At 39.8% G+C, this 18,867-nt stretch overlaps 1 protein-coding gene across 2 annotated transcripts in view; it reads left to right on the top strand.

Annotated features, from left to right (window-relative positions):
• The window catches only part of GK (glycerol kinase), a 46,449-nt gene extending 28,050 nt beyond the window's left edge, over positions 1-18,399 (top strand). Inside the window, exons 14-20 of one of the 2 annotated variants that reach the window (XM_084616939.1) lie at positions 801-897; positions 2,945-3,029; positions 4,060-4,180; positions 6,066-6,209; positions 8,992-9,072; positions 12,360-12,446; positions 15,730-18,399. In XM_084616939.1, the coding sequence (XP_084473065.1) occupies positions 801-897; positions 2,945-3,029; positions 4,060-4,180; positions 6,066-6,209; positions 8,992-9,072; positions 12,360-12,446; positions 15,730-15,743 (629 nt within the window). In that variant the 3' untranslated portion in view covers positions 15,744-18,399. The remainder of the gene's footprint in view (positions 1-800; positions 898-2,944; positions 3,030-4,059; positions 4,181-6,065; positions 6,210-8,991; positions 9,073-12,359; positions 12,447-15,729) is intronic. The other variant, XM_084616940.1, reaches the window with a different exon arrangement.
• The last annotated feature ends 468 nt before the right edge of the window (positions 18,400-18,867 follow it).

Raw genomic sequence — 18,867 nt, forward strand, 5'->3', positions numbered from 1 at the left:
GATAGTAGGTAAAACTTTCGAAAGTGCAACTCTTAAATATATTGTCCCTTCCAAGAACCAAATGAAATATCCAGAATTGCAAAGGGAGAAATAAAATGGCTCCTCATTACTGAAATCTAAGGGTATGTCTACACAGGGGTTAGAGGGGTAAATTCCAGCTCAGATAGACATACCCATGCTAGCTTTGATTTGAGCTAATGTGCTAAAAATAGCAAGGTAGCCATACTTACACCAACAGCTAGATAGGCTAGCCACACTGAGAACATACTTAGGATTTCAGATGGGATTGTACTCAGGGTGACTAGCCTGTCCCACCACTGCGCCTATCTTTAGTGTGCTAGCTCTGATCAAACTAGTGCAGGTATATGTATCAAAGCTGGAGCTGGAAGGTGTCTTTTCCAGTGTAGACATAACCTAATTGAGCATTGCTCAGACTCTGAGGCATCTTGCTTTTCAGAAGAAAATAGATTCTAGTCCTGTGATACCAGTTTTTTGGTGTGTTCCTGGTAATGAATTTCAGCTTGTTTTTTTCCCACAGGGACCTATGCGGGGTTTGGTGATCAAATTTAATTGAATAACATTGTAACTGGCTGAATAACAATAATACAACCATCTAGATGTCAGAGTAGCCAGGTGTATCTTCTAACTGCAGTTGATTTTGTTAACTGTTTTCATAAATGTGTTGTGTCTTTGAAGTATTTTGTCTCTCAAATAATTTCTGGAGCAGATGGCAAAATTAAATGTTTCTTTAGACTTAGATGTATTTGTGCAAAACTAAAGGCTTTTTGTATGTGTGCTAGAAAAACTTGCTGCAGAAGTGGGAACTTCTTATGGCTGCTACTTTGTCCCAGCATTCTCGGGATTATATGCACCATATTGGGAACCCAGTGCACGAGGGTAAGGATAACAATTATATTTGCAGGAATGACTCATTATATTCTGAAAAATCCATAGGTGGCTGCTAGAGGGCAACCAAAACCACTAACCATCATGGACCTTTCAAAACACAAACTTCCTTGAATTTGTTTTTGGGTCACCGGAGAGCACACCCCCTGCTGTCTCACCAAAGGGGCCTGGAGCAGGGGCTGCTTGTGGTACACAGCAGGTAGTGGTGATGGCGGCTGCTGCTCAAAAAAAAGTCGTCTAAAATACACCCGGGAGCAGGAAGTTCTGTGTTCAGCATCCTTCCCCAAAACAAAAAACTCAGTAGAGAAAGCAGGGAAGAAACCTACCCTGGAGAAATGCAGCTGGCTGTGGATGAGGGGAGAAGCCAAAGTCTCCACCTTACCTCAAGAGCCTGGCAGTCTGTGGTAGGAAGTGTGGGGCAGAAATTAATTGTGATGGGTGAGTTTGGGAGGCAGTGCTCCAGAAGATCTCAACCTTCCTTGCAGTTGCATTGTCTGCTTCTTTCCTTCCCATTTTCAATGCTGGTTTCTCGTTCACTTTTAATCTGTCTCAGGAAGAGTTGAGGATGCAGAGCTTGTGTGTCGTCTTCTCCTTGGACGTACCTCTGCACATACAGTACATGGCCTACTTCCTCTCCTCTAGAAGAGTCACTAGGAACCAGCAGGCAACAGCAGTAGGAAGTGGGGAACTTGGTGCTGAGAATTGTCAGAGTTCAGTTCCATCAGTGCTCCCCACACGTTCTCTGGATATTTTTAACTATCCCGCTGTGAGAAGGGTTCTCAATGTGGGTCCCATAACTGTCGTTCCTTTTGGAAAGGACATATGCTCATGGCCAACTCTCCCTCTTTCCAGCTTATTGGATTCTGTCTAGTGTATTTACAGGCCCCATCAGATTTAACCAGCTGTAGTTTCAAGTAGTAGTCTCTTCAGGTTTGCGCGCTGCTGCTGCTGAGTTTCCCCAGTCTCAGTGGGCCTTGGCAGTGGGACCTGTGGGAGCACCACAAGCATTATTTTTTTTCTTAAAACTCTTAAGTCACTTACCCTTCCTTCTTTGAAAAAAAGAAGGAAGGAGGAGAGAGTGGGGGAGGGTAACCTCACCTTTTAAAACTTTAAAATAGGCATCCCATTTAGTGTAACACCTATGCAGTCCTGTTGAACCTCTTGTCCACCTGTTCAAGATTTTTTTTAATTAAGACAAAATTTTGTATAAAAATATTGATGCTAATTTTTCAGGCCACTCTTCAACATTTGTTAGCTGTGACCCATGCCAAAATCAATTCTAAGAGAATGTCTAAAATAATATATAAATTGGCTTGTACTCCTTATTGCATCAAACTGGGTTTTTGTGCACTGTATGTTAATGCATCATTCAGATGTAGAACTGTTTGAAAAATTAGGTTGACTTGCTATCATATTCAAAGTACCATTGCTTGATGCAATTTATATAAGGGAAAATACTGCATTACTTACAGACCCCAAACTACTTTTGTTGGAACTTGACTATTACTTGTTTAACGCAGACTGGGTAACAGTTTTACGTACCAAGAACATAGTCCTGTCCCCAGTGAAGCCCTTGTTTGAGAACTGAAAGAACAGATATCTAGTATATGGAGGAAGTCGGAGGTTCTTTTGAAACACGAGATGCTTTGCCTGGGGAAGTCATCCTGTTTGCATACTTCATCTCTTTTTTTTTTTTTTGGGGGGGGGGGGGTGGAGACTAGTAGAATGTAATATTAGTTGGTTTGTTTTTTTCCCTGTGTGGCAATGAAATGAAGTATCCATGTTATAAAGATAATTGTGTTCTGTATGTAAAACAAAGACATTTTTAGGATTAAAATCTAAGGGGAGAATAGTCAATGGGATTTTAAAACATTACCATGAGAGGTTTTTATTCTATTTTCAGGTGTTCTAACTTTAAACCACAGTGTCTATACGCAGTGCAATATGAATGTGCTTGAAAATCTCAGGTGTAAGACTGAAACATAATCTGACCAAGATACGTGATCTTAGTCGCTTAATATTTGTTTTGTCTTAACAGTATTATCTGTGGCCTTACTCAGTTTACAAATAAAAACCACATTGCCTTCGCTGCATTAGAGGCTGTCTGCTTTCAAACACGAGAGGTAAAGGCAAACTTGCTCCTAACTTCTGGGGGAGGGGGGTTGTTTTTGAGTTTGAGTACAAACAATAATGACTTGTGGTATTTAAAAATTTCTCCAACAAACTGATGAAAAGATCCAGTTAAGTTTAGTAGCCCCAGATTTGTACAGCTATCAGGACATTGCTGTGCTCAGTGTTCCAACACCTATCTGATTTAAGAGCCTAAATCTCATTTTCAAAAAATGATTTAGGCATTTAAGAATCTAAATCCCATTGATAGTCCATGAGATTTAGGCTGTTAAATCAGGTAGGCGTTGCAATATTGAGCACAGCAGTGCTTCCCTACCTTTACAAATTTGAGCCATAGTGCATATTCCACCTCTAGAATTGTTCTCCTCTGTGTTTCACCTTATCATAACAAATATTTAATATTACAGTGTCCGATGCTAATTTGGGCCCCACTCTGCTGAGCTCTTTGTGGTTTAAAAAAAAAAAAAGTCAGTCCCTGCTCTGATGGGCCAACCAGTCTACCCCTACAATAAATCACAGCATTACAAGTTCATTCTTTTTATGAACTGCCATCAGTAAATCCTTACGATCCTCTTTCACCTCAGTTCCTCTTCCTTGCCCAAAGAACTGTGGAAGACCTCTAAACAACCTGTCTAGGCAGTCAAAGGTCTCCATTTGGTAGTCTGAGTCTCCGGGGTCAACTTTGTGTGAAGATGAAGCCATCTTCTCGGCTCTAGAGGTTAGATATATTTTTATTCAGGTCTGATGTACATGGGCCTTTTAAGCATGGTTTGTAGACTCTCTACAAGTCTGTAGCAGTAATAAGAGTCTAACACCTTTCCTGTACACATATTTTAAGAGTATATGTTTGAGTAATGTGGGAGCAAACCAGTATCGTCACTGCCTGCTTTCTCTTTTGTGGATGAATAGGACTTCAGAGGAATGTTCTCAGTCTGGAATTCTTCAACAATCTTTCTTTGTATTGAAAGAGGCTCTTGTGTTTCTGCACAGTAAAATGTATAATATGTAGTGCTCTTCTTTCAGATTTTAGATGCTATGAACAAGGACTGCGGGATACCACTGAGCGAGTTACAAGTAGATGGAGGCATGACTAACAACAAGATTCTTATGCAGCTCCAAGCAGATATTCTATGTATTCCAGTAGGTAAGTGCAAACTGACTGTTTAGACTTCTCAAGAACACAATCAGAGTCTAAAAAGCTGAACAAACTTCATATGTAAAGTATTAGCTTTTTTTGCTGCTGGCCCTTCCCATCGCTGTTCGGGGGTGGGATGGGGATTTAAATAAAAGCACTGGCTAGCCTGGTTTGTGGGAGGGGAGTGTCCAAGGCCCAATAAGGATTGTAGTATTCTAGAGGTGCTTGGCTCTTTCTGACTTCCGTTACTGAAGCATTACAGCATCATAGTAGAGATCTAAGATCTGGTGCAGGTTCTTCTTACGCAAGGTTTCTCATCCCGGTTCAGATTCTAAACCCACATGTAGGTTGTTGGAGTCTGATGTAGAGGCCAGTTCACAAGATTGCACCCCAACTGCATCATATATATGGGGGAGCGCTAAACAAAATCGCCAGTAGGGTGGCAGCTGCTAGGAGTTGTACCTTCCCCCCCCTCACTTCCTTACCCTCTCCCCCCCCCCCCTTCATTCTGCCCTCTCAGCTCTGCCACGTGGCTTAAGTGGAAGGAAGTTCCATGACTCAAAGTGTAGAATGTGGAAAGACCAAAGAGAAATGTCAGTGTTCTGCACCCAATGATGTGGGGGGAAGGGGTATCTCCCACATTGGCTATGAAGAGGTGGGTGGAGAAGGAAGAAAAGAAAATAATTTAAGGATTTTCCATGTATTAATGTGGTGAATGTAGTACAGAAACCTAGATAAGATCCCTCCCACGGAAGAGGCCAGCTGAGGGGAATAAAGAAGTTAGCACTTCTTCAGGAAATGAAGTTTCACAGACGAAAGATATTGATGCAACAGCAGCGCAACGGGATTATAATAAAGGGCATCAAGCTGTGCCTGCAAGGCCATTGTATGGTGAAAAGGCTCTTCAGCTCTTGAGACTGAGCGCCATTGCTCTAAGTGGGTTGCTCTTTAAAGCCTCTTGCAGTATTATACCACAAAACTTTTATAGGATTACAGAACTTCAGCAGCAGTGAGAATAGAACACCTTTCCCAAACCCTTACTGTAATACTGCTGTGGCAATGTGGAGCTGCTGCGAATACTGATATGTAATTTATTAATGTGGTATCTGACCTGGCCAGGGTAGTTTCCATATAGTTGTATTGAGTTAATAGAATTTTCTGTGTCCGTGTATAGAGCTAACTTAATACGGGTTGCTGGAAAAACAAGCAGGAAGGCAACACAATGGCTCCCAGATAAGAGAGCCCTGGCACACACTTCATAACTTTGAGAATCCTATGTTCTGTCTCCAGTGAAGTTGCGAGCCTTATTTTTGCCATTGCTGAGAGTTAACAGACCGAAGGGTTGTAAATAATTAAAGTGATGTGTTCCCTGAGAAGGGAAGGGATCAGAAAGACTGAGCAGAGACAGGAGGAAGAATTATCTCCCTCCTGCTTCCCTTCCCCTGCGGAAGATGGAAAGACACCTGTCTAGCTAGATGTGTGTATAGTTTTTAATACTAGTTTTCTCTGAAATGTTTTTGTTCTAAATAAATAATACTTAGCTTTAAGAAGGCTATTTGGTCACTGTGATAACCACAAGTCACTGACTAAGGAGGGCACAGAACTGCAGGTACTGAACGTAAGTCAGGCTTGTTGAGGTAATGGTGGTTAGCATCTGGGAACCACAGCCCGAGGCTGTGAGAGAAGAGTGAGAGAAGGCTAGAAGCTTGAGGGAGATGCACTCCATTGAGGTCAGACATATTAGACCAGTAACCGTGACAACTGTGTTTAAAGGGAGGTTTGCAAACTTTAAACCTTAGGGAAGCTAGGTGTATAATAGCCCAGTTAGGCCTCTTTTGTCTATGCACTTTGACCCATAAAGAAAGATGGTTTGTGTTCCTTTGTTTTACTTTAGTGAAGCCATCAATGCCTGAAACAACAGCACTAGGAGCTGCAATGGCAGCCGGAGCAGCGGAAGGAGTTGGAGTTTGGAGTCTGAATCCTGGGGATTTGACGGCAGTGACATGGGAACGATTTGAACCACAGATCAATCCTGAGGGTAAAAGAAATTTGAAATTTGAACTTTAAAAAATTATCTGAAAACTCCCCAGCAGCCCCTTTCTGTTAGCATACATATAAATGTAAATTGAATGGTTGGCCAAAAGTTGAACACCCCACTGTAAAGATAGTTACTGGTAATTAGCGGTACCATTTCATAGAATCATAGAATATCAGGGTTGGAAGGGACCTCAGGAGGTAATCTAGTCCAACCCCCTGGTCAAAGCAGGACCAATCCCCAATTTTTGTCCCAGATCCCTAAATGGCCCCCTCAAGGATTGAACTCACAACCCTGGATTTAGCAGGCCAGTGCTCAAAACACTGAGCTATCCCTCCCCCCTACCACTCAGACTGTGGTAACAAGTCTGTAGTGCTTGATGCTTCTGGCTTTTTAGGAGGGAGGTGTGGGTTCCGTCTGCTTGCTTTGCCAATAGTTGGACAATAATGATGGAGCAGGCAAAAATGACTTAATACCAAAGCTCTTTACATAGGAGCATGTCGTTTAGTGTGACTGGATTTGGTGGCTTTTGGTTTCAACCAATTAAAAACTGATTAAAAAAATCCCACTTACCCCTCTGAGTCCTCAGTGTTGAAAATTGTTGGCAAAGGATGCTAGTGGCCCCTAAAGAGTCCACACAGTTGTCAGCCCACACAGGGCTGCAGAAGGGGCCAACTTTTTATAATTTTAGGAGAAACTTTTTCTATGTAGAGCAGGTTGTTATCTTTAAAATTAGCTCACTGTTCTAACTAATGTGTCATCTTGTATTCATTATAATGCTAAGTTTCTGTCTCCAGAAGAACCTAAGAACAGATACATGTGCAAGACTCAAGCATTTCTCCCTTTTTATTAGAGGTTTTAATATTTGATTGCATTGCTCTTTGCACAATTTTTTTGTCTGGGTGTTTTTAACAGCAATAAATTTCTGTCGATTTCCTCTCCTAGTATATTAACTTCAAAGTGACTACTACTGCTTCAATTTGGATTATACTTACCAATCTGCCTAGTGAATTTGTAGGGGAAAAGTTGAGTTTTAAAGCCTGATTCTCCACTACCCATATCCCAGCATATTTAGTTTTACCTGTGTTGAGTCACAGTTGAGTCAGAATGACAGCAAATGACTGCTTAGGAACAGGTACAGCAGAAAAGGATCTGGAGGTTATAGTGGATCACAAACTAAATAGAAGTCTACAGCATTATACTGCCTCAAAAAAAAAAAAAGCAAACATCATTCTGGGATGTGTTAGCCAGGAGTGTTTTATAAGCAAGATGTGAGAAGTAATTCTTCTACTCAACTCAGCACAGATAAGGTGTCGGCTGGAGTTCTATTCAATTCTGGGCACCACACTTGGGAAAGATTTGGACAAATTGGAGAAAGTCGAGAGGAAGGAGAGCAACAAATGATTAAAGGTCTAAAAAACATGACCATGAGGACAGATTGAAAAAAGTGGATGTGTTTAGTCTGTAGAAGAGAAGACTGAGGAACTGTGGGCGGAGGGGATATGACAACAGTCTTCAGGTACACACAGGGTTGTTATAAATTGTTCTCCTTAACCACTGATGATAGGACAAGAAGCAATGGGCTTAAATTGCAGCAAGGGAGGTTTAGGTTGGACATTAGGAAAAACTTTCTAACAGTCAAGGTAGTTAAGCACTGGAACAAATTACTTAGGTGGGTTGTGAAATCTCCATCATTGGAGGTTTTTAAGAGCAGGCTAGACAAACACCTGTTAGGGATGGCCTAAATAATACCCAGGGCATGGCTACACTTGCAGACGTAGAGCAGCCTTCATAGAGCACAGTAGGGAAAGCGCTGCATTCTGTCCACGCTGACAGCTTCAAGCACGCTGGCGTGGCCACATTTGCAGCACTCTCATTGGGCGTGGTGCATTATGGGCAGCTATCCCAGCATGCAAGTGACTGCAACATGCTTTTCAAATGGGCCGGGTGGAGTGTAACAGGGAGTGTGTTGTGTGAATGTGGGGGGGGAGAGCGAGTGGGTTTTGGGGGGGCTGAGAGCATGTCAGCATGCTGTCTTGTAAGTTCAGACAGCAGCAGACCTTCCCTCCCTCCCCTGCCCCCCCCCCCCAGAGCATTCCACACTAATAGTTGCTTTGTCTTGAAGCAGATAAGCATGCGGGCTGTCAGAAACAGCGCTTTCAAAGGGCATATCTGCATTCCTACAGTGATTCAAAAACAATGAGAAGAGTGGCCACTTGACTTAAGGGGATTATGGGATGTTTCTGGAGGCTGATCAGAGCGCAGTAATGCAATTGCGCTCCAGCGGGGGGCGCAGCAAATGTTATTCCGCTCGCCAAGGTGGAGTACCAGGAGTGCTGTAGCCGTGGAGTCAGAGCGCTCTATGTGCCTTGCCAGTGTGGACGGGTGTTGAGCTAGTGTGCCTGGGGCTCCTTTTATTGCGCTGTAACTCGCAAGTGTAGCCAAGCCCGCAGTGCTGCCTCAGTGCAAGGGACTGGGGTAGATGACCTACAGAGGCCCCTTCCAGTCCTACATTTCTATGATTCTAAGTGAAATGCAGTAGAGAATAAAGTCTGTAATCCTTACTCTATAAATGTTTAGAGCTGTGAAGAATTGATAAATTGCTAGTTGTTCATGCATGAGTCTCTTTTTTTTATCACTCCAGATATTCTGTTGTAATGGGGATGAGTTCTTAAATAACTGCTGTGTATTCTTTGGGAAATCTTTGCAGGACAGAGGCTTAATGGTGAATTTAATGTGTGGAAATCTAACGTGAAATTACATTAATTCCTCTTTGTGATTCCAGAAAGTGAATATCGCTATGCCAGGTGGAAGAAAGCTGTAATGAAATCAATGGGCTGGGAGACATCCGAACCTCAGGCAAATGGTAAACCATTATATTTTATACTTCAGTGACTAGCACAAGTTGAAGGTCCTTCAAAACATCAGTAGCCCTCTACATTATGGAGATATATTTTTCTCCTGTAAAAGACAGAAAAAAACCTCGCTTTTTATTACATTTTAGCACTTGGTAACACTGAATTGTCTATCTCTGCTTCTAAGCAAACAGCATTTTAAGGTTTAAAAATCTTTATCCCTGGAGCTCTGAAATCAAGGTATTTAACCTTGTTGAATAGTTATTCCTTTTAAAATATAAACTGTACAGTTGAAAGGATAATGGCCTATTTCCTTATTGACATTATCAGATCCTTTAATTGAAAAAAGATATTATTTGCAGTAAAAGGGCTATAGATGTAAAACAAATCAAACAGGAAGTGGATTTTCCTATGTAACTTTTAAGGAGATTTACTTGTGATGCTTAAGTCACTGCAAAGATATTAAAATCTTGGGCATGTACACCAAGAGCAGACTGTAGCTTCCTCTGAACTGCATCAGTAAAGATGTCTGCAGTAAGAGAACAAACATAGTATAAAGCTGGAAGCTAAGAGTTAATACAGCGGTTCTCAGACACTTCCATAATGTGGCCCCATGCTACAAAAGGAAAATGTTTTAGGACCCTCATGTCCCTATTTTTAAAAAAAAAAAGAGGGATGGAGAGAGGGGAGGGCAATAACTCCTTGAAACTGATTGTGACCCACAGGTTGAGAATCCGTGTACTAATTATTATGAAGTAAAAATAACATGGCTCTGACTATATGCCCCATACAGAGAAAGCAACAACTTTCTGAACAACTAAACAGTAGCTACATTTTTAAAGTAGCATATCATTTCATACTCTGTGGTATCAGCAAGTTCAATTTAAACAAAAGCTGCCGGAGTTGGAGTGTAATCATCAACTGATTAAGAATAGTCCCATATGGCTAGATTCAGGCCTATAAAATAAGGCTGATTTTGATTTGAGCTAAATGAGCTATAGAAATGGTCCATGCAGCATGCTGCCCTCTCTGTGGAAGGGCAACCCTTCCTCAGAGAGAGAAGTTGCAACTTTAGATCCTTGCAAAAGACATTCTCAACTCATGTTAGTAAGGTAAATGAAGCACTGACCTAAGATCAGTGAAAGTATTTCTGACAATGTTTGAGCTAGACTGCTCAAAGTAGATTATAATATACGTCTTATTTGGGGAGGGAGAGAGATTTAAAGCACACAATGCTATATGTATTTCTCTAGAGCACACAAAAAATACAACTATATTGCAATGTTACAAAAATTGGATTTAAGAACCAAACTCACGAGAAAATGGAGAGGTTGAGGGGGAAGCATTTTGAAAGAGGGAAGCTGCAGCAACTAGAGGGAATTACTTTGCTCCTGGGAACAGTTTAAATGCATATTAATTGGACATCTTATTAATTCAGTGTACATTTAAATACTCAGTTCATTGTCATTTTTTTAAAAAGGATTGGACTAGATACACATACCTCATTTAATGTCACAAGCGCAAAAAACAAATTTATCTGGAATCCCTAGAAGAGCAAATACATAATCTTAATACAAATGACAAAAGTTCTTTTTCAGTAAAATGTCAGTTGTGACTGGGATGCCTTACATGGGACAAACTCGAATGTTATGTACCCTAAAATCACCAACAGCTAGAGAATGAAGTGCGTATACAGGGTGTTTCCCCATTAACAGAATTGAAAATTCTTCCAGCCCTCAAAAAATATGCTTATTTTCCTTTTCACTTAAAGTGATAAGCAGTGTGACAGGTTGGGTCACAGAAACTCCTTTGGGACTGCCACCTGGTGTGCTGAGACTACCTCTGAGCCCATTTTCCCTGGCAGCTCGGGACGTCAGTACCCTGTCATGTTGAGCCAGACCCGCTAGCCTGCTGCAAACACAGACACAGGTCTGAACCATGTCCCTCAAAAGCTGCAGGCTTAACTGAAAACAGCTTAAGAATTGCTTCCGTCTCCAACATCCAGATACCCAGTTCCCAATGGGGTCCAAACCCCAAATAAATCCATTTTACACTGTATAAAGATTATACAGAGTAAACTCATAAATTGTTCGCCCTCTATAACACTGATAGATATGCACAGCTGTATGCTGCCCCGGGAATTAATACTTGCTCTGGGTAAATTAATGAACAAAAAGTGATTTTATTAAATAAAAAGTAGGATTTAAGTGGTTCCAAGTAATAACAGACAGAACAAAGTAAGTACCAAGTAAAATAAAGCAAAACATGCAAGTCTAAGCCTAATACATTTAAGAAACTGGTTACAGATGAAATGTTCCAATAAGCTTCTTTCACAGACTGGACTCCTTCCTGGTATGGGCCCAATCCTTTCACTGGTACAGTCCTTGTTCTAGCTCAGGTGGTAACTAGGGGATTTTTCATGACTGCAGCCCCCTTTATTCTGTTCCATCACTTTACATACCTTAGGCACAAGGGTGGAAGCTTTTGTCTCTTTGGGTCCCCGCCCCTCCTTCTAAATGGAAAAGCACCAGGTTTAAGACTTGATCACATGTCCTGTGAGACCCCCCCCCCCCCCCCCCCCAGCCTTCATTCTTCCTGACCTGACTCATAGGAAGGCTTGCAAATAAACAGAGCCATCTACAGTCAATTGTCCTAGTTGATGGGAGCCATCAAGATTCTAAACCACCATTAATGGCCCACACTTTGCATAACTAAAGTAAGACCTCAGAGTTATATTTTATATTTCCGGTTTCATATACAAGAATGATACATTCATACAAATAGGATGAACACACTCGGTAGATTAAGCTTTGTAATGATACCTTACAAGAGACCTTTTGGATGAAGCATATTCCAGTTACATTATATTCACACTCATTAGCATATTTTCATAAAATCATATGGAGTGCAATTTCACAAGCAGAATATAACTATTTACCAAAATCTACTTGCAGTGATCTCAGGTTACCACTGGGAGAATCTTTGGTATTTGCCTTCACTCTTATTTTGGAATAATTGTGCTTGCTTTCTGCTTGTGGCTTTATGCTGAATAATATTAGAGATGGGCTCTACCTAATAACTTTTGAAAGAGGATTCTGGATCCAGATTCAAATGTATATGGCTTGGACTTCTCTATATGGCATGCATGTAACACTTTTAATAACATTTTTGTGAATGTTACTACTCTTTTTTGTAACTTTTTTGCTGTTCATATGATTCTTAACGCAAATACTGCAATTTACATATATTTCTCTTTTCGTTTGCTTGACTGGAAACTCCTTCTACTGGATGACATCAGGTGACTCTAGTATCTTCTCTAGTCTGCCTTTGGGTTTTTATATAGTGAGTAGCATGATAATGTTAATCGGAGCAAAGTACATCTCAGGTTAGTTATTTGAACTAGATAATTCTACAGGGTCTCTACACTAGTTTAAATGTTCTTATCTTCCATTTGTTTGTTCTCAACAAGAAAGCTTTCAATGCTATTTGTTGCTCATGCACACAGAGAAAAGTTAAGGGTGGGAATTAAACCTATAGTTAGTAAGAAAATGCAGGTGAATGCTGGAACTCTATTTGCAACTCATCCCGTTGCGCTGTAAGTTCTTTTTTGTTTTTTTGTTTGTGCAGAATTCTTACCTGAAGCAGGAGTTCTGCATAAACACTTGAACTGTATAGTCCATGGTGCTTTTTTGATTTGATTTGTACATCTAGTAAACAAGATGTACCCTTTGGAGCACGCTGACAGAGAATCATATTCTCTGCAGTAGTGTGGCATAACTGGGAGTTTAAAATAAGAGTTTTAGCCTGTGTCCTATACTTCTTTTCTTTTAAACTACTTTGAGGGCCTGGCTTAAAGACCTAAAAGGGCAAATGTATTTTCAGCTCTCCTTGAAAGAGAGAGAGGAGTTCAAACAATTCGAATGTGTGTTCAGTTCTGATCCACTTGGAGCTATTGGTCTGTTTGTACAGACTTAGCAAACTGAACAGCTTCATTATTTTGCTCATATACACTTTTTTCAGTCTTCTCTTGATGCCGCAGTGCATCCTGTAATATAACTAACTAGATTTGTCCATGTATATAAAGTGAACAGAGCATGGTGGGCCTATGCATTTTAAAAAAAACAAACTTTTTTTTAAATGGGAAGAATTGTGTGCATGTGCAGTAAATATTTATTTTCAGAGACAGTCCTTTGTTTAAAAGTTAACAATAGATTAACAAGGTTTAAAAATAGTGTCTTTGAACAGCAGAAACACAAATGTCGTATGTATATACATTATTTTGCTTTCTTACAATATAGACCCACGTGGCTTATTTTGAGCTTTTTGTTTTAAAAAAAATACAAACGGCAAGTTTTCAGCCTGAAGCAGATACTTAACAGCATAGTGGCCATACATTTCTGAAACACTGACCCAAACTGTTAATGACTCTGGAACACTGTTCTAGTGATCTGAAAATAATTTTTCTATTCAGTCTGTTGCTCATACTGTTCAATGCTACTTTTTCTTGCATTGTGTTTTAAAGATTGCGTGTGGCCTGTACTTCTCAGAAAGTTTAATGGTAAAAATCAAATTGAGAGGCTTGCCTTTGATTTACTAACTCTGGAATATATCCGAAAATGAGTTTGATGAGCTGCCACTTAAGTGGATAGTGCAGCACTCGAAGGCGGGCCCTGGCTGAGAAACCCAGTTACAAGTCAGTACTCTATTAAAACAAATTTGTACAAGTAGGTACATTTTTAACAAGCTTAATGAGAACTCTTTAGTTTTAATTGCAGTACTGATTCCTGACCGCATCTGGGACACCTACAACAATATGAAATTTGACATTAGAAAGCAAGTCAATACTGTGCCCATTTCTGCTTATGATTATTATTATTTTTTTTAAATGTTGGGTTTATTTGTTTAAAAATGCTTTGTCCCGTAATCTAAGTGCATATCTAAACTCTCATGCTTGGAACCAATGTGAATCTTAATTCCTTCCCACCCACTAAAACTAAGTCTTATCAGCTCTCACATGACACCTGCAGGAATAAAGGCCTGGGAAAACAGAATCTCTGAATCTCTCTGACCTTCAGATCATGTTCCTCCTCTTGTTTTCAAGTTATCATAAAGTGAGGGTTCACTGGCTAAAAACAAACTTCAAAACCTCAGCTATATTTTTAAAAGAAATTTAAGGCAGGCATGCAGAGATGGGCTTTTAACATATTATTTACATGGTAGGCTTCGGGGGTGGGGAGGATATAAAATTGAAACTGGTTAACAAACTCAAAAGGGAAAAATCCCTTAATTAGAAGGGACTTCCCTCTTTAAAAAGTCACATTTGGTCACATGCTTTCTTATTTACAGCAGCATAATCCCACTGGCTCATTTGAGTCTTGATGACTGCATTGGAGCTGCAGTGTCAATTAGAAGATTATTTACTTAATTTAACTGAGGTTAAATTTCCTGTCTTGTATGCAGTGAATCAGCACCAGGCAACAACACAGTTGTTGTTCATCTGTCTTCTGGGCAACCTTGTGATACTAGAGCTACTGCAGGGGGAGAAGAATCTCTCCTTGCTAGGACAGTATCTGGAGCACTAGTGCAGCAAAGCCATTTTATACAGAAGCTGCCAAATTGTAAATTGTCCTGTAATGTAGTCGCTTCATCACTGTACCAGAAATCAAACGGGAATCACTTAATTATTAACACCTAAAGATGTCAGAGTATGACCCTTGCTCCAAAGGAAAAAAGACTAATGGTGCATCTAATAAACATTGTTCTCATTAAAAAGAGGAGGAGGACTTGTGGCACCTTAGAGACTAACAAATTTGAGCACAAGCTTTCGTGAGCTACAGCTCACTTCATCGGATGCATCACAAAAGCTTATGCTCAAATAAATTGGTTAGTCTCTAAGGTGCCACAAGTCCTCCTTTTCTTTTTGCGGATACAGACTAAAACGGCTGCTACTCTGAAACCCATTGTTTTCATTGTAACTTATGTAGCATACTGAGTCCTGGAGCTGCAATCTCATTAGATTTATTTTTTAAGCTTAGCTGCTTGACTTCTCACTTGATGATGTGAGATCTCTAACCAAACATAAAATAAAACCTTGGGTGCTTTTTGAAGTTTCACTAATTATTTCTTGTAGTGATTTTTCTTATTTTGGTGAAAATTAGCATTCTGTCCTTAGAGTTGAAACTGAAGCAATGTCTCCACATGGTGTATTGTGCTGTCCAAGTTACTTCCTCTGAAAGATGGTATAAAAAAGATGGTATAAAACTTCTGGTTAAGATCCCACAAAGGGCGGCATTGGCCCTGCTGATGAGGCTATCTTCCAAAACATGTCATATAATTCCACCTACCTAAATTCCTCTGCTATTGCACATGTATGAGACATTCTTCCTCACCTTTTGTCTCTTAAATTGTTGGGTGTTCTGGTGGCTACTGCATTCAACCAGAGAGATGGCTGTGAAATTGAAAACTAGTTACAGATGGGCATAACAGCACCTACCGCTGAAATGCAGAAAAATCTATGCAGATTGGCTAAATTAGGATTTTAACTGTGGAAAGCTGATCCCCGTTTCAAGAAAATGAAGCTAAGAGCATCCTATTTCAACCCCTCCATGTGACATTAAATGTGTTGTGGTACATTCTGTACTTTTGATGCATAATCTTTTCTGTTTAAGGAATTGACAAATGAGGCTACTTAATGGATTACCGGAATACGGCCTGTTTGGTTTATGTACGAAGAGAGAAGAATCCAGTTATCACCCAATATGATGGCACTGTTTGTTTGATTAGTTAATTTATAAACCGATCTGTTGTCTGACCTACAGAGACATCTAAGGTGGTGGATTTCTAACTTGAAATAAGGAAAGTAAGCTCCCCTACCCCCCCACCCCCACCCCCACACAAAATATACCATTCTTTTCTCCTCTCTGACCTCCATTTAAGTATCCTTTCAAGGTCCATAGGTCCTAACTTTGTTTGAGGATGTGCCATAAATAGAAGTTGTAACCTGTCTAATTGTTGGTACTTTATTATAATGCATTACAGTAAGCCATAAAACAGTTAAATTATTTCCCAGCTGCTGTGAATTAGTTGTATTTCTGTGGTTGCTAAAAGGATTTTTTGTTCAGTGGCTGCTGGATTGAAACATCTCTATTGGTATAGGGTTTTTGTTTTTTTAACACTGACTTAGTACCGGACACTTTAATATCTGCAGACTCTTCTTAAATATTGATCAAAACATTAAATGAGGTTTGATTTATTGTCTCTAGTATACATTCATGGGAGGATCATTGATAAGAACTATTTAAGACACTAAATCTTAACTCTGTCTCTTGGAAGGGAATAGGGAGAATCAACTTTTTTGGTAAAGGCCATTTTTGTACATTTTGCATTGTTTTGAAAGCCAGATTTTACACAGGCACACTGTTCACAGGAGAGCCTCGTAGTCCGTAACAACTGATAGCCCTTACAGTTAAAGGGATGTATTGACCTTTGTTGTCCCATGCTGTATTTGGGCTTTTCTCATACCAGTTTAGGATACTACATGATGCACAAAACTTTAGAAAGATGCAGCTATTGCTGTTTACACAAAGAGGATCCACTCTAAATAAGTTGTTCTCCCTCATCACTTCATGTTCTTGATCACATTTAGTGTATCTTGGGGACAAAAAGCTGCTTCTGAATGTGCATGACCATGTTTTTACTTAATGAGCTTGTTTTGTGTCTTGAATTGTGATGTTTGCAAGCCCAGATCCAAGCTTTGGGATACACAAACTTGAGTATCCAAAACTAGACACTTAAGGTCTAAGCCACAAACTTAGAAATTGCCTTCAGTCCACTTAAAAATGTAGACCCAGTATATCTAAACAGATAGTCATCTAAGATGATCATAGGAAAAGTGACAATCTGACAGTAGCAACATAAATTATTTAAAAGCTTATTTGGTAGGGCAGAGAAGATGTTTCTGCATATGCAAGATGATACTAATGTTACAGTGACACTGAGGAGGAGAGTCAGTGTGGGAACTTTCCTGTCATTTATTTTGAATATTTTTCATAGGTGCACTAGGAGCTGAAGGGGGTGTTTTTGTGTTCAAAAGCTCTCTCCTGGTCTGTTTTATGCAAAAGCAGTCATTCGCTAAAAAAGCTTTATTTCTTCCATAAACTGTAAAGGAGGAGCTAGTAGAGAGTAATAAGTATTGGAGCTGCATAGAAGTTCAGGTCTTTACATGTTTTTAATATAAACTGCCTTTTTATTATCAAGTGCAATGAAGTCTGAAAACATCTGCTTTTTAAATGTTCACTGAGGAATATATTTTCCCATTGATGCTTATATAACTGATTGATACTCGTGGGAGTCTTCTGCATTGGTGGAAATATATAACCTCCCTTCATACCCATAATCTGTTCACTCAGGCCTTATGTCACTTGAACATACTTTGTCCACACTAACTTCTGTAAATACCTAGTGTTTGGATACATGTAGCAATAAAGGTTTCTGGTTTTCAATATGTATTCAGATGTAATTGTAGAAGTATACTGAAGGAGGAATGTAATCAGTAAATAATGGTAAAACCACAAAGCTCCTCAACTTTACACAATTCTCAATCTTCCCTTTGTGACTTACTCTCTAGAATCTCACATCTATACTACAGGGACTACATTGGCATAGCTACGGTGCTATACTTATGCCATCTTAATTCTGTATTGTGGAAGTAGCCTGCTCCCATAGAAGTTTTTCCATTGGTATAGGAACAGCACCATGCCAAGGTGATGGTGTTTTGGTTGATAGAAGCATGCTTTTGTTGACCTAACTGCATCTACACAGGGGGTTAGGTTGGCATGGCTACATTGCTTTTGGGAGGTGAATTTTTCACATCCCTGAGCAATGCAGCTATGTGGAGCTAATCCCTAGTGTAGACCAGGCCAAACACCAGGGACCAATGTAGTGCTAGTAGCCCCTGGAGGAGGACACAGATTAAGGGTGGCCATACCCTAGAAAATGGGGTTTCTAGTTAGTTATTTGCCAAAATTAGTTCCCAAGTGGTTATTTTCTCCAGATTAATGCTGAAACGGGAAACCTGTAATATGTAATGAACCTGAAATCATTAATTTCATGGTGTTGCCTTTTACACTGGTGTATCTGTTTTTTGCATAGAGTATTGATTCTGCTGTTTTTCTGACATATACAACCTATTGTGAGATGATGCTGTTCCAATTGCAGTTTGTGAGTAAATGATTGTAACTTATTTTTTGTGAGATTCAAATTACTGTTGCAGATATTTTTTAGGTGTTATTTCAACACCATTGTTAATTTTCTACCAAAATAGCTTAAATTAACTATAAATAACTTGAAAACCTCTTCAAATAAATTGTGTGAATAGAAATTGACTTTTTTCTATAAATTGCCAGATTTATGAATTCTTACTTGAAAAACATTGACATTGAAATACAATGAATAAATTGGCTTAAAAATTTGTCTCAGTTCTTGCTTGCAGATGTGTACTTGCAGAGGAAAACATGAATGAAAACTTAACATGCAGGATGCCATATGGACTCCAAGAGGCGTAATACGCAGTGGATTCCTATCTAAATCACCCGCTCCCCCGGCTTTATTCAACTCTGGATAAAATCTTATTTTCCAAAGTTTGGTTAATTGGTTCTGCTGCTTGCTCTCACTTGGGTTGATCGGTGGCATTTTTCAGTTGTAAGGATCAGATTTGAAAGTGCTTTGATATTTTTCTGTTTCTAAGTTATTGAAGGAAATAAGACTATTGTACGATGAGGAGCCATTGCATGGGGGCAGGGGAGATG

This window comes from Lepidochelys olivacea (genome assembly GCF_965140295.1).
Source record: "Lepidochelys olivacea isolate rLepOli2 genome assembly, chromosome: 1".
Lineage (NCBI taxonomy): Eukaryota > Metazoa > Chordata > Testudines > Cheloniidae > Lepidochelys > Lepidochelys olivacea.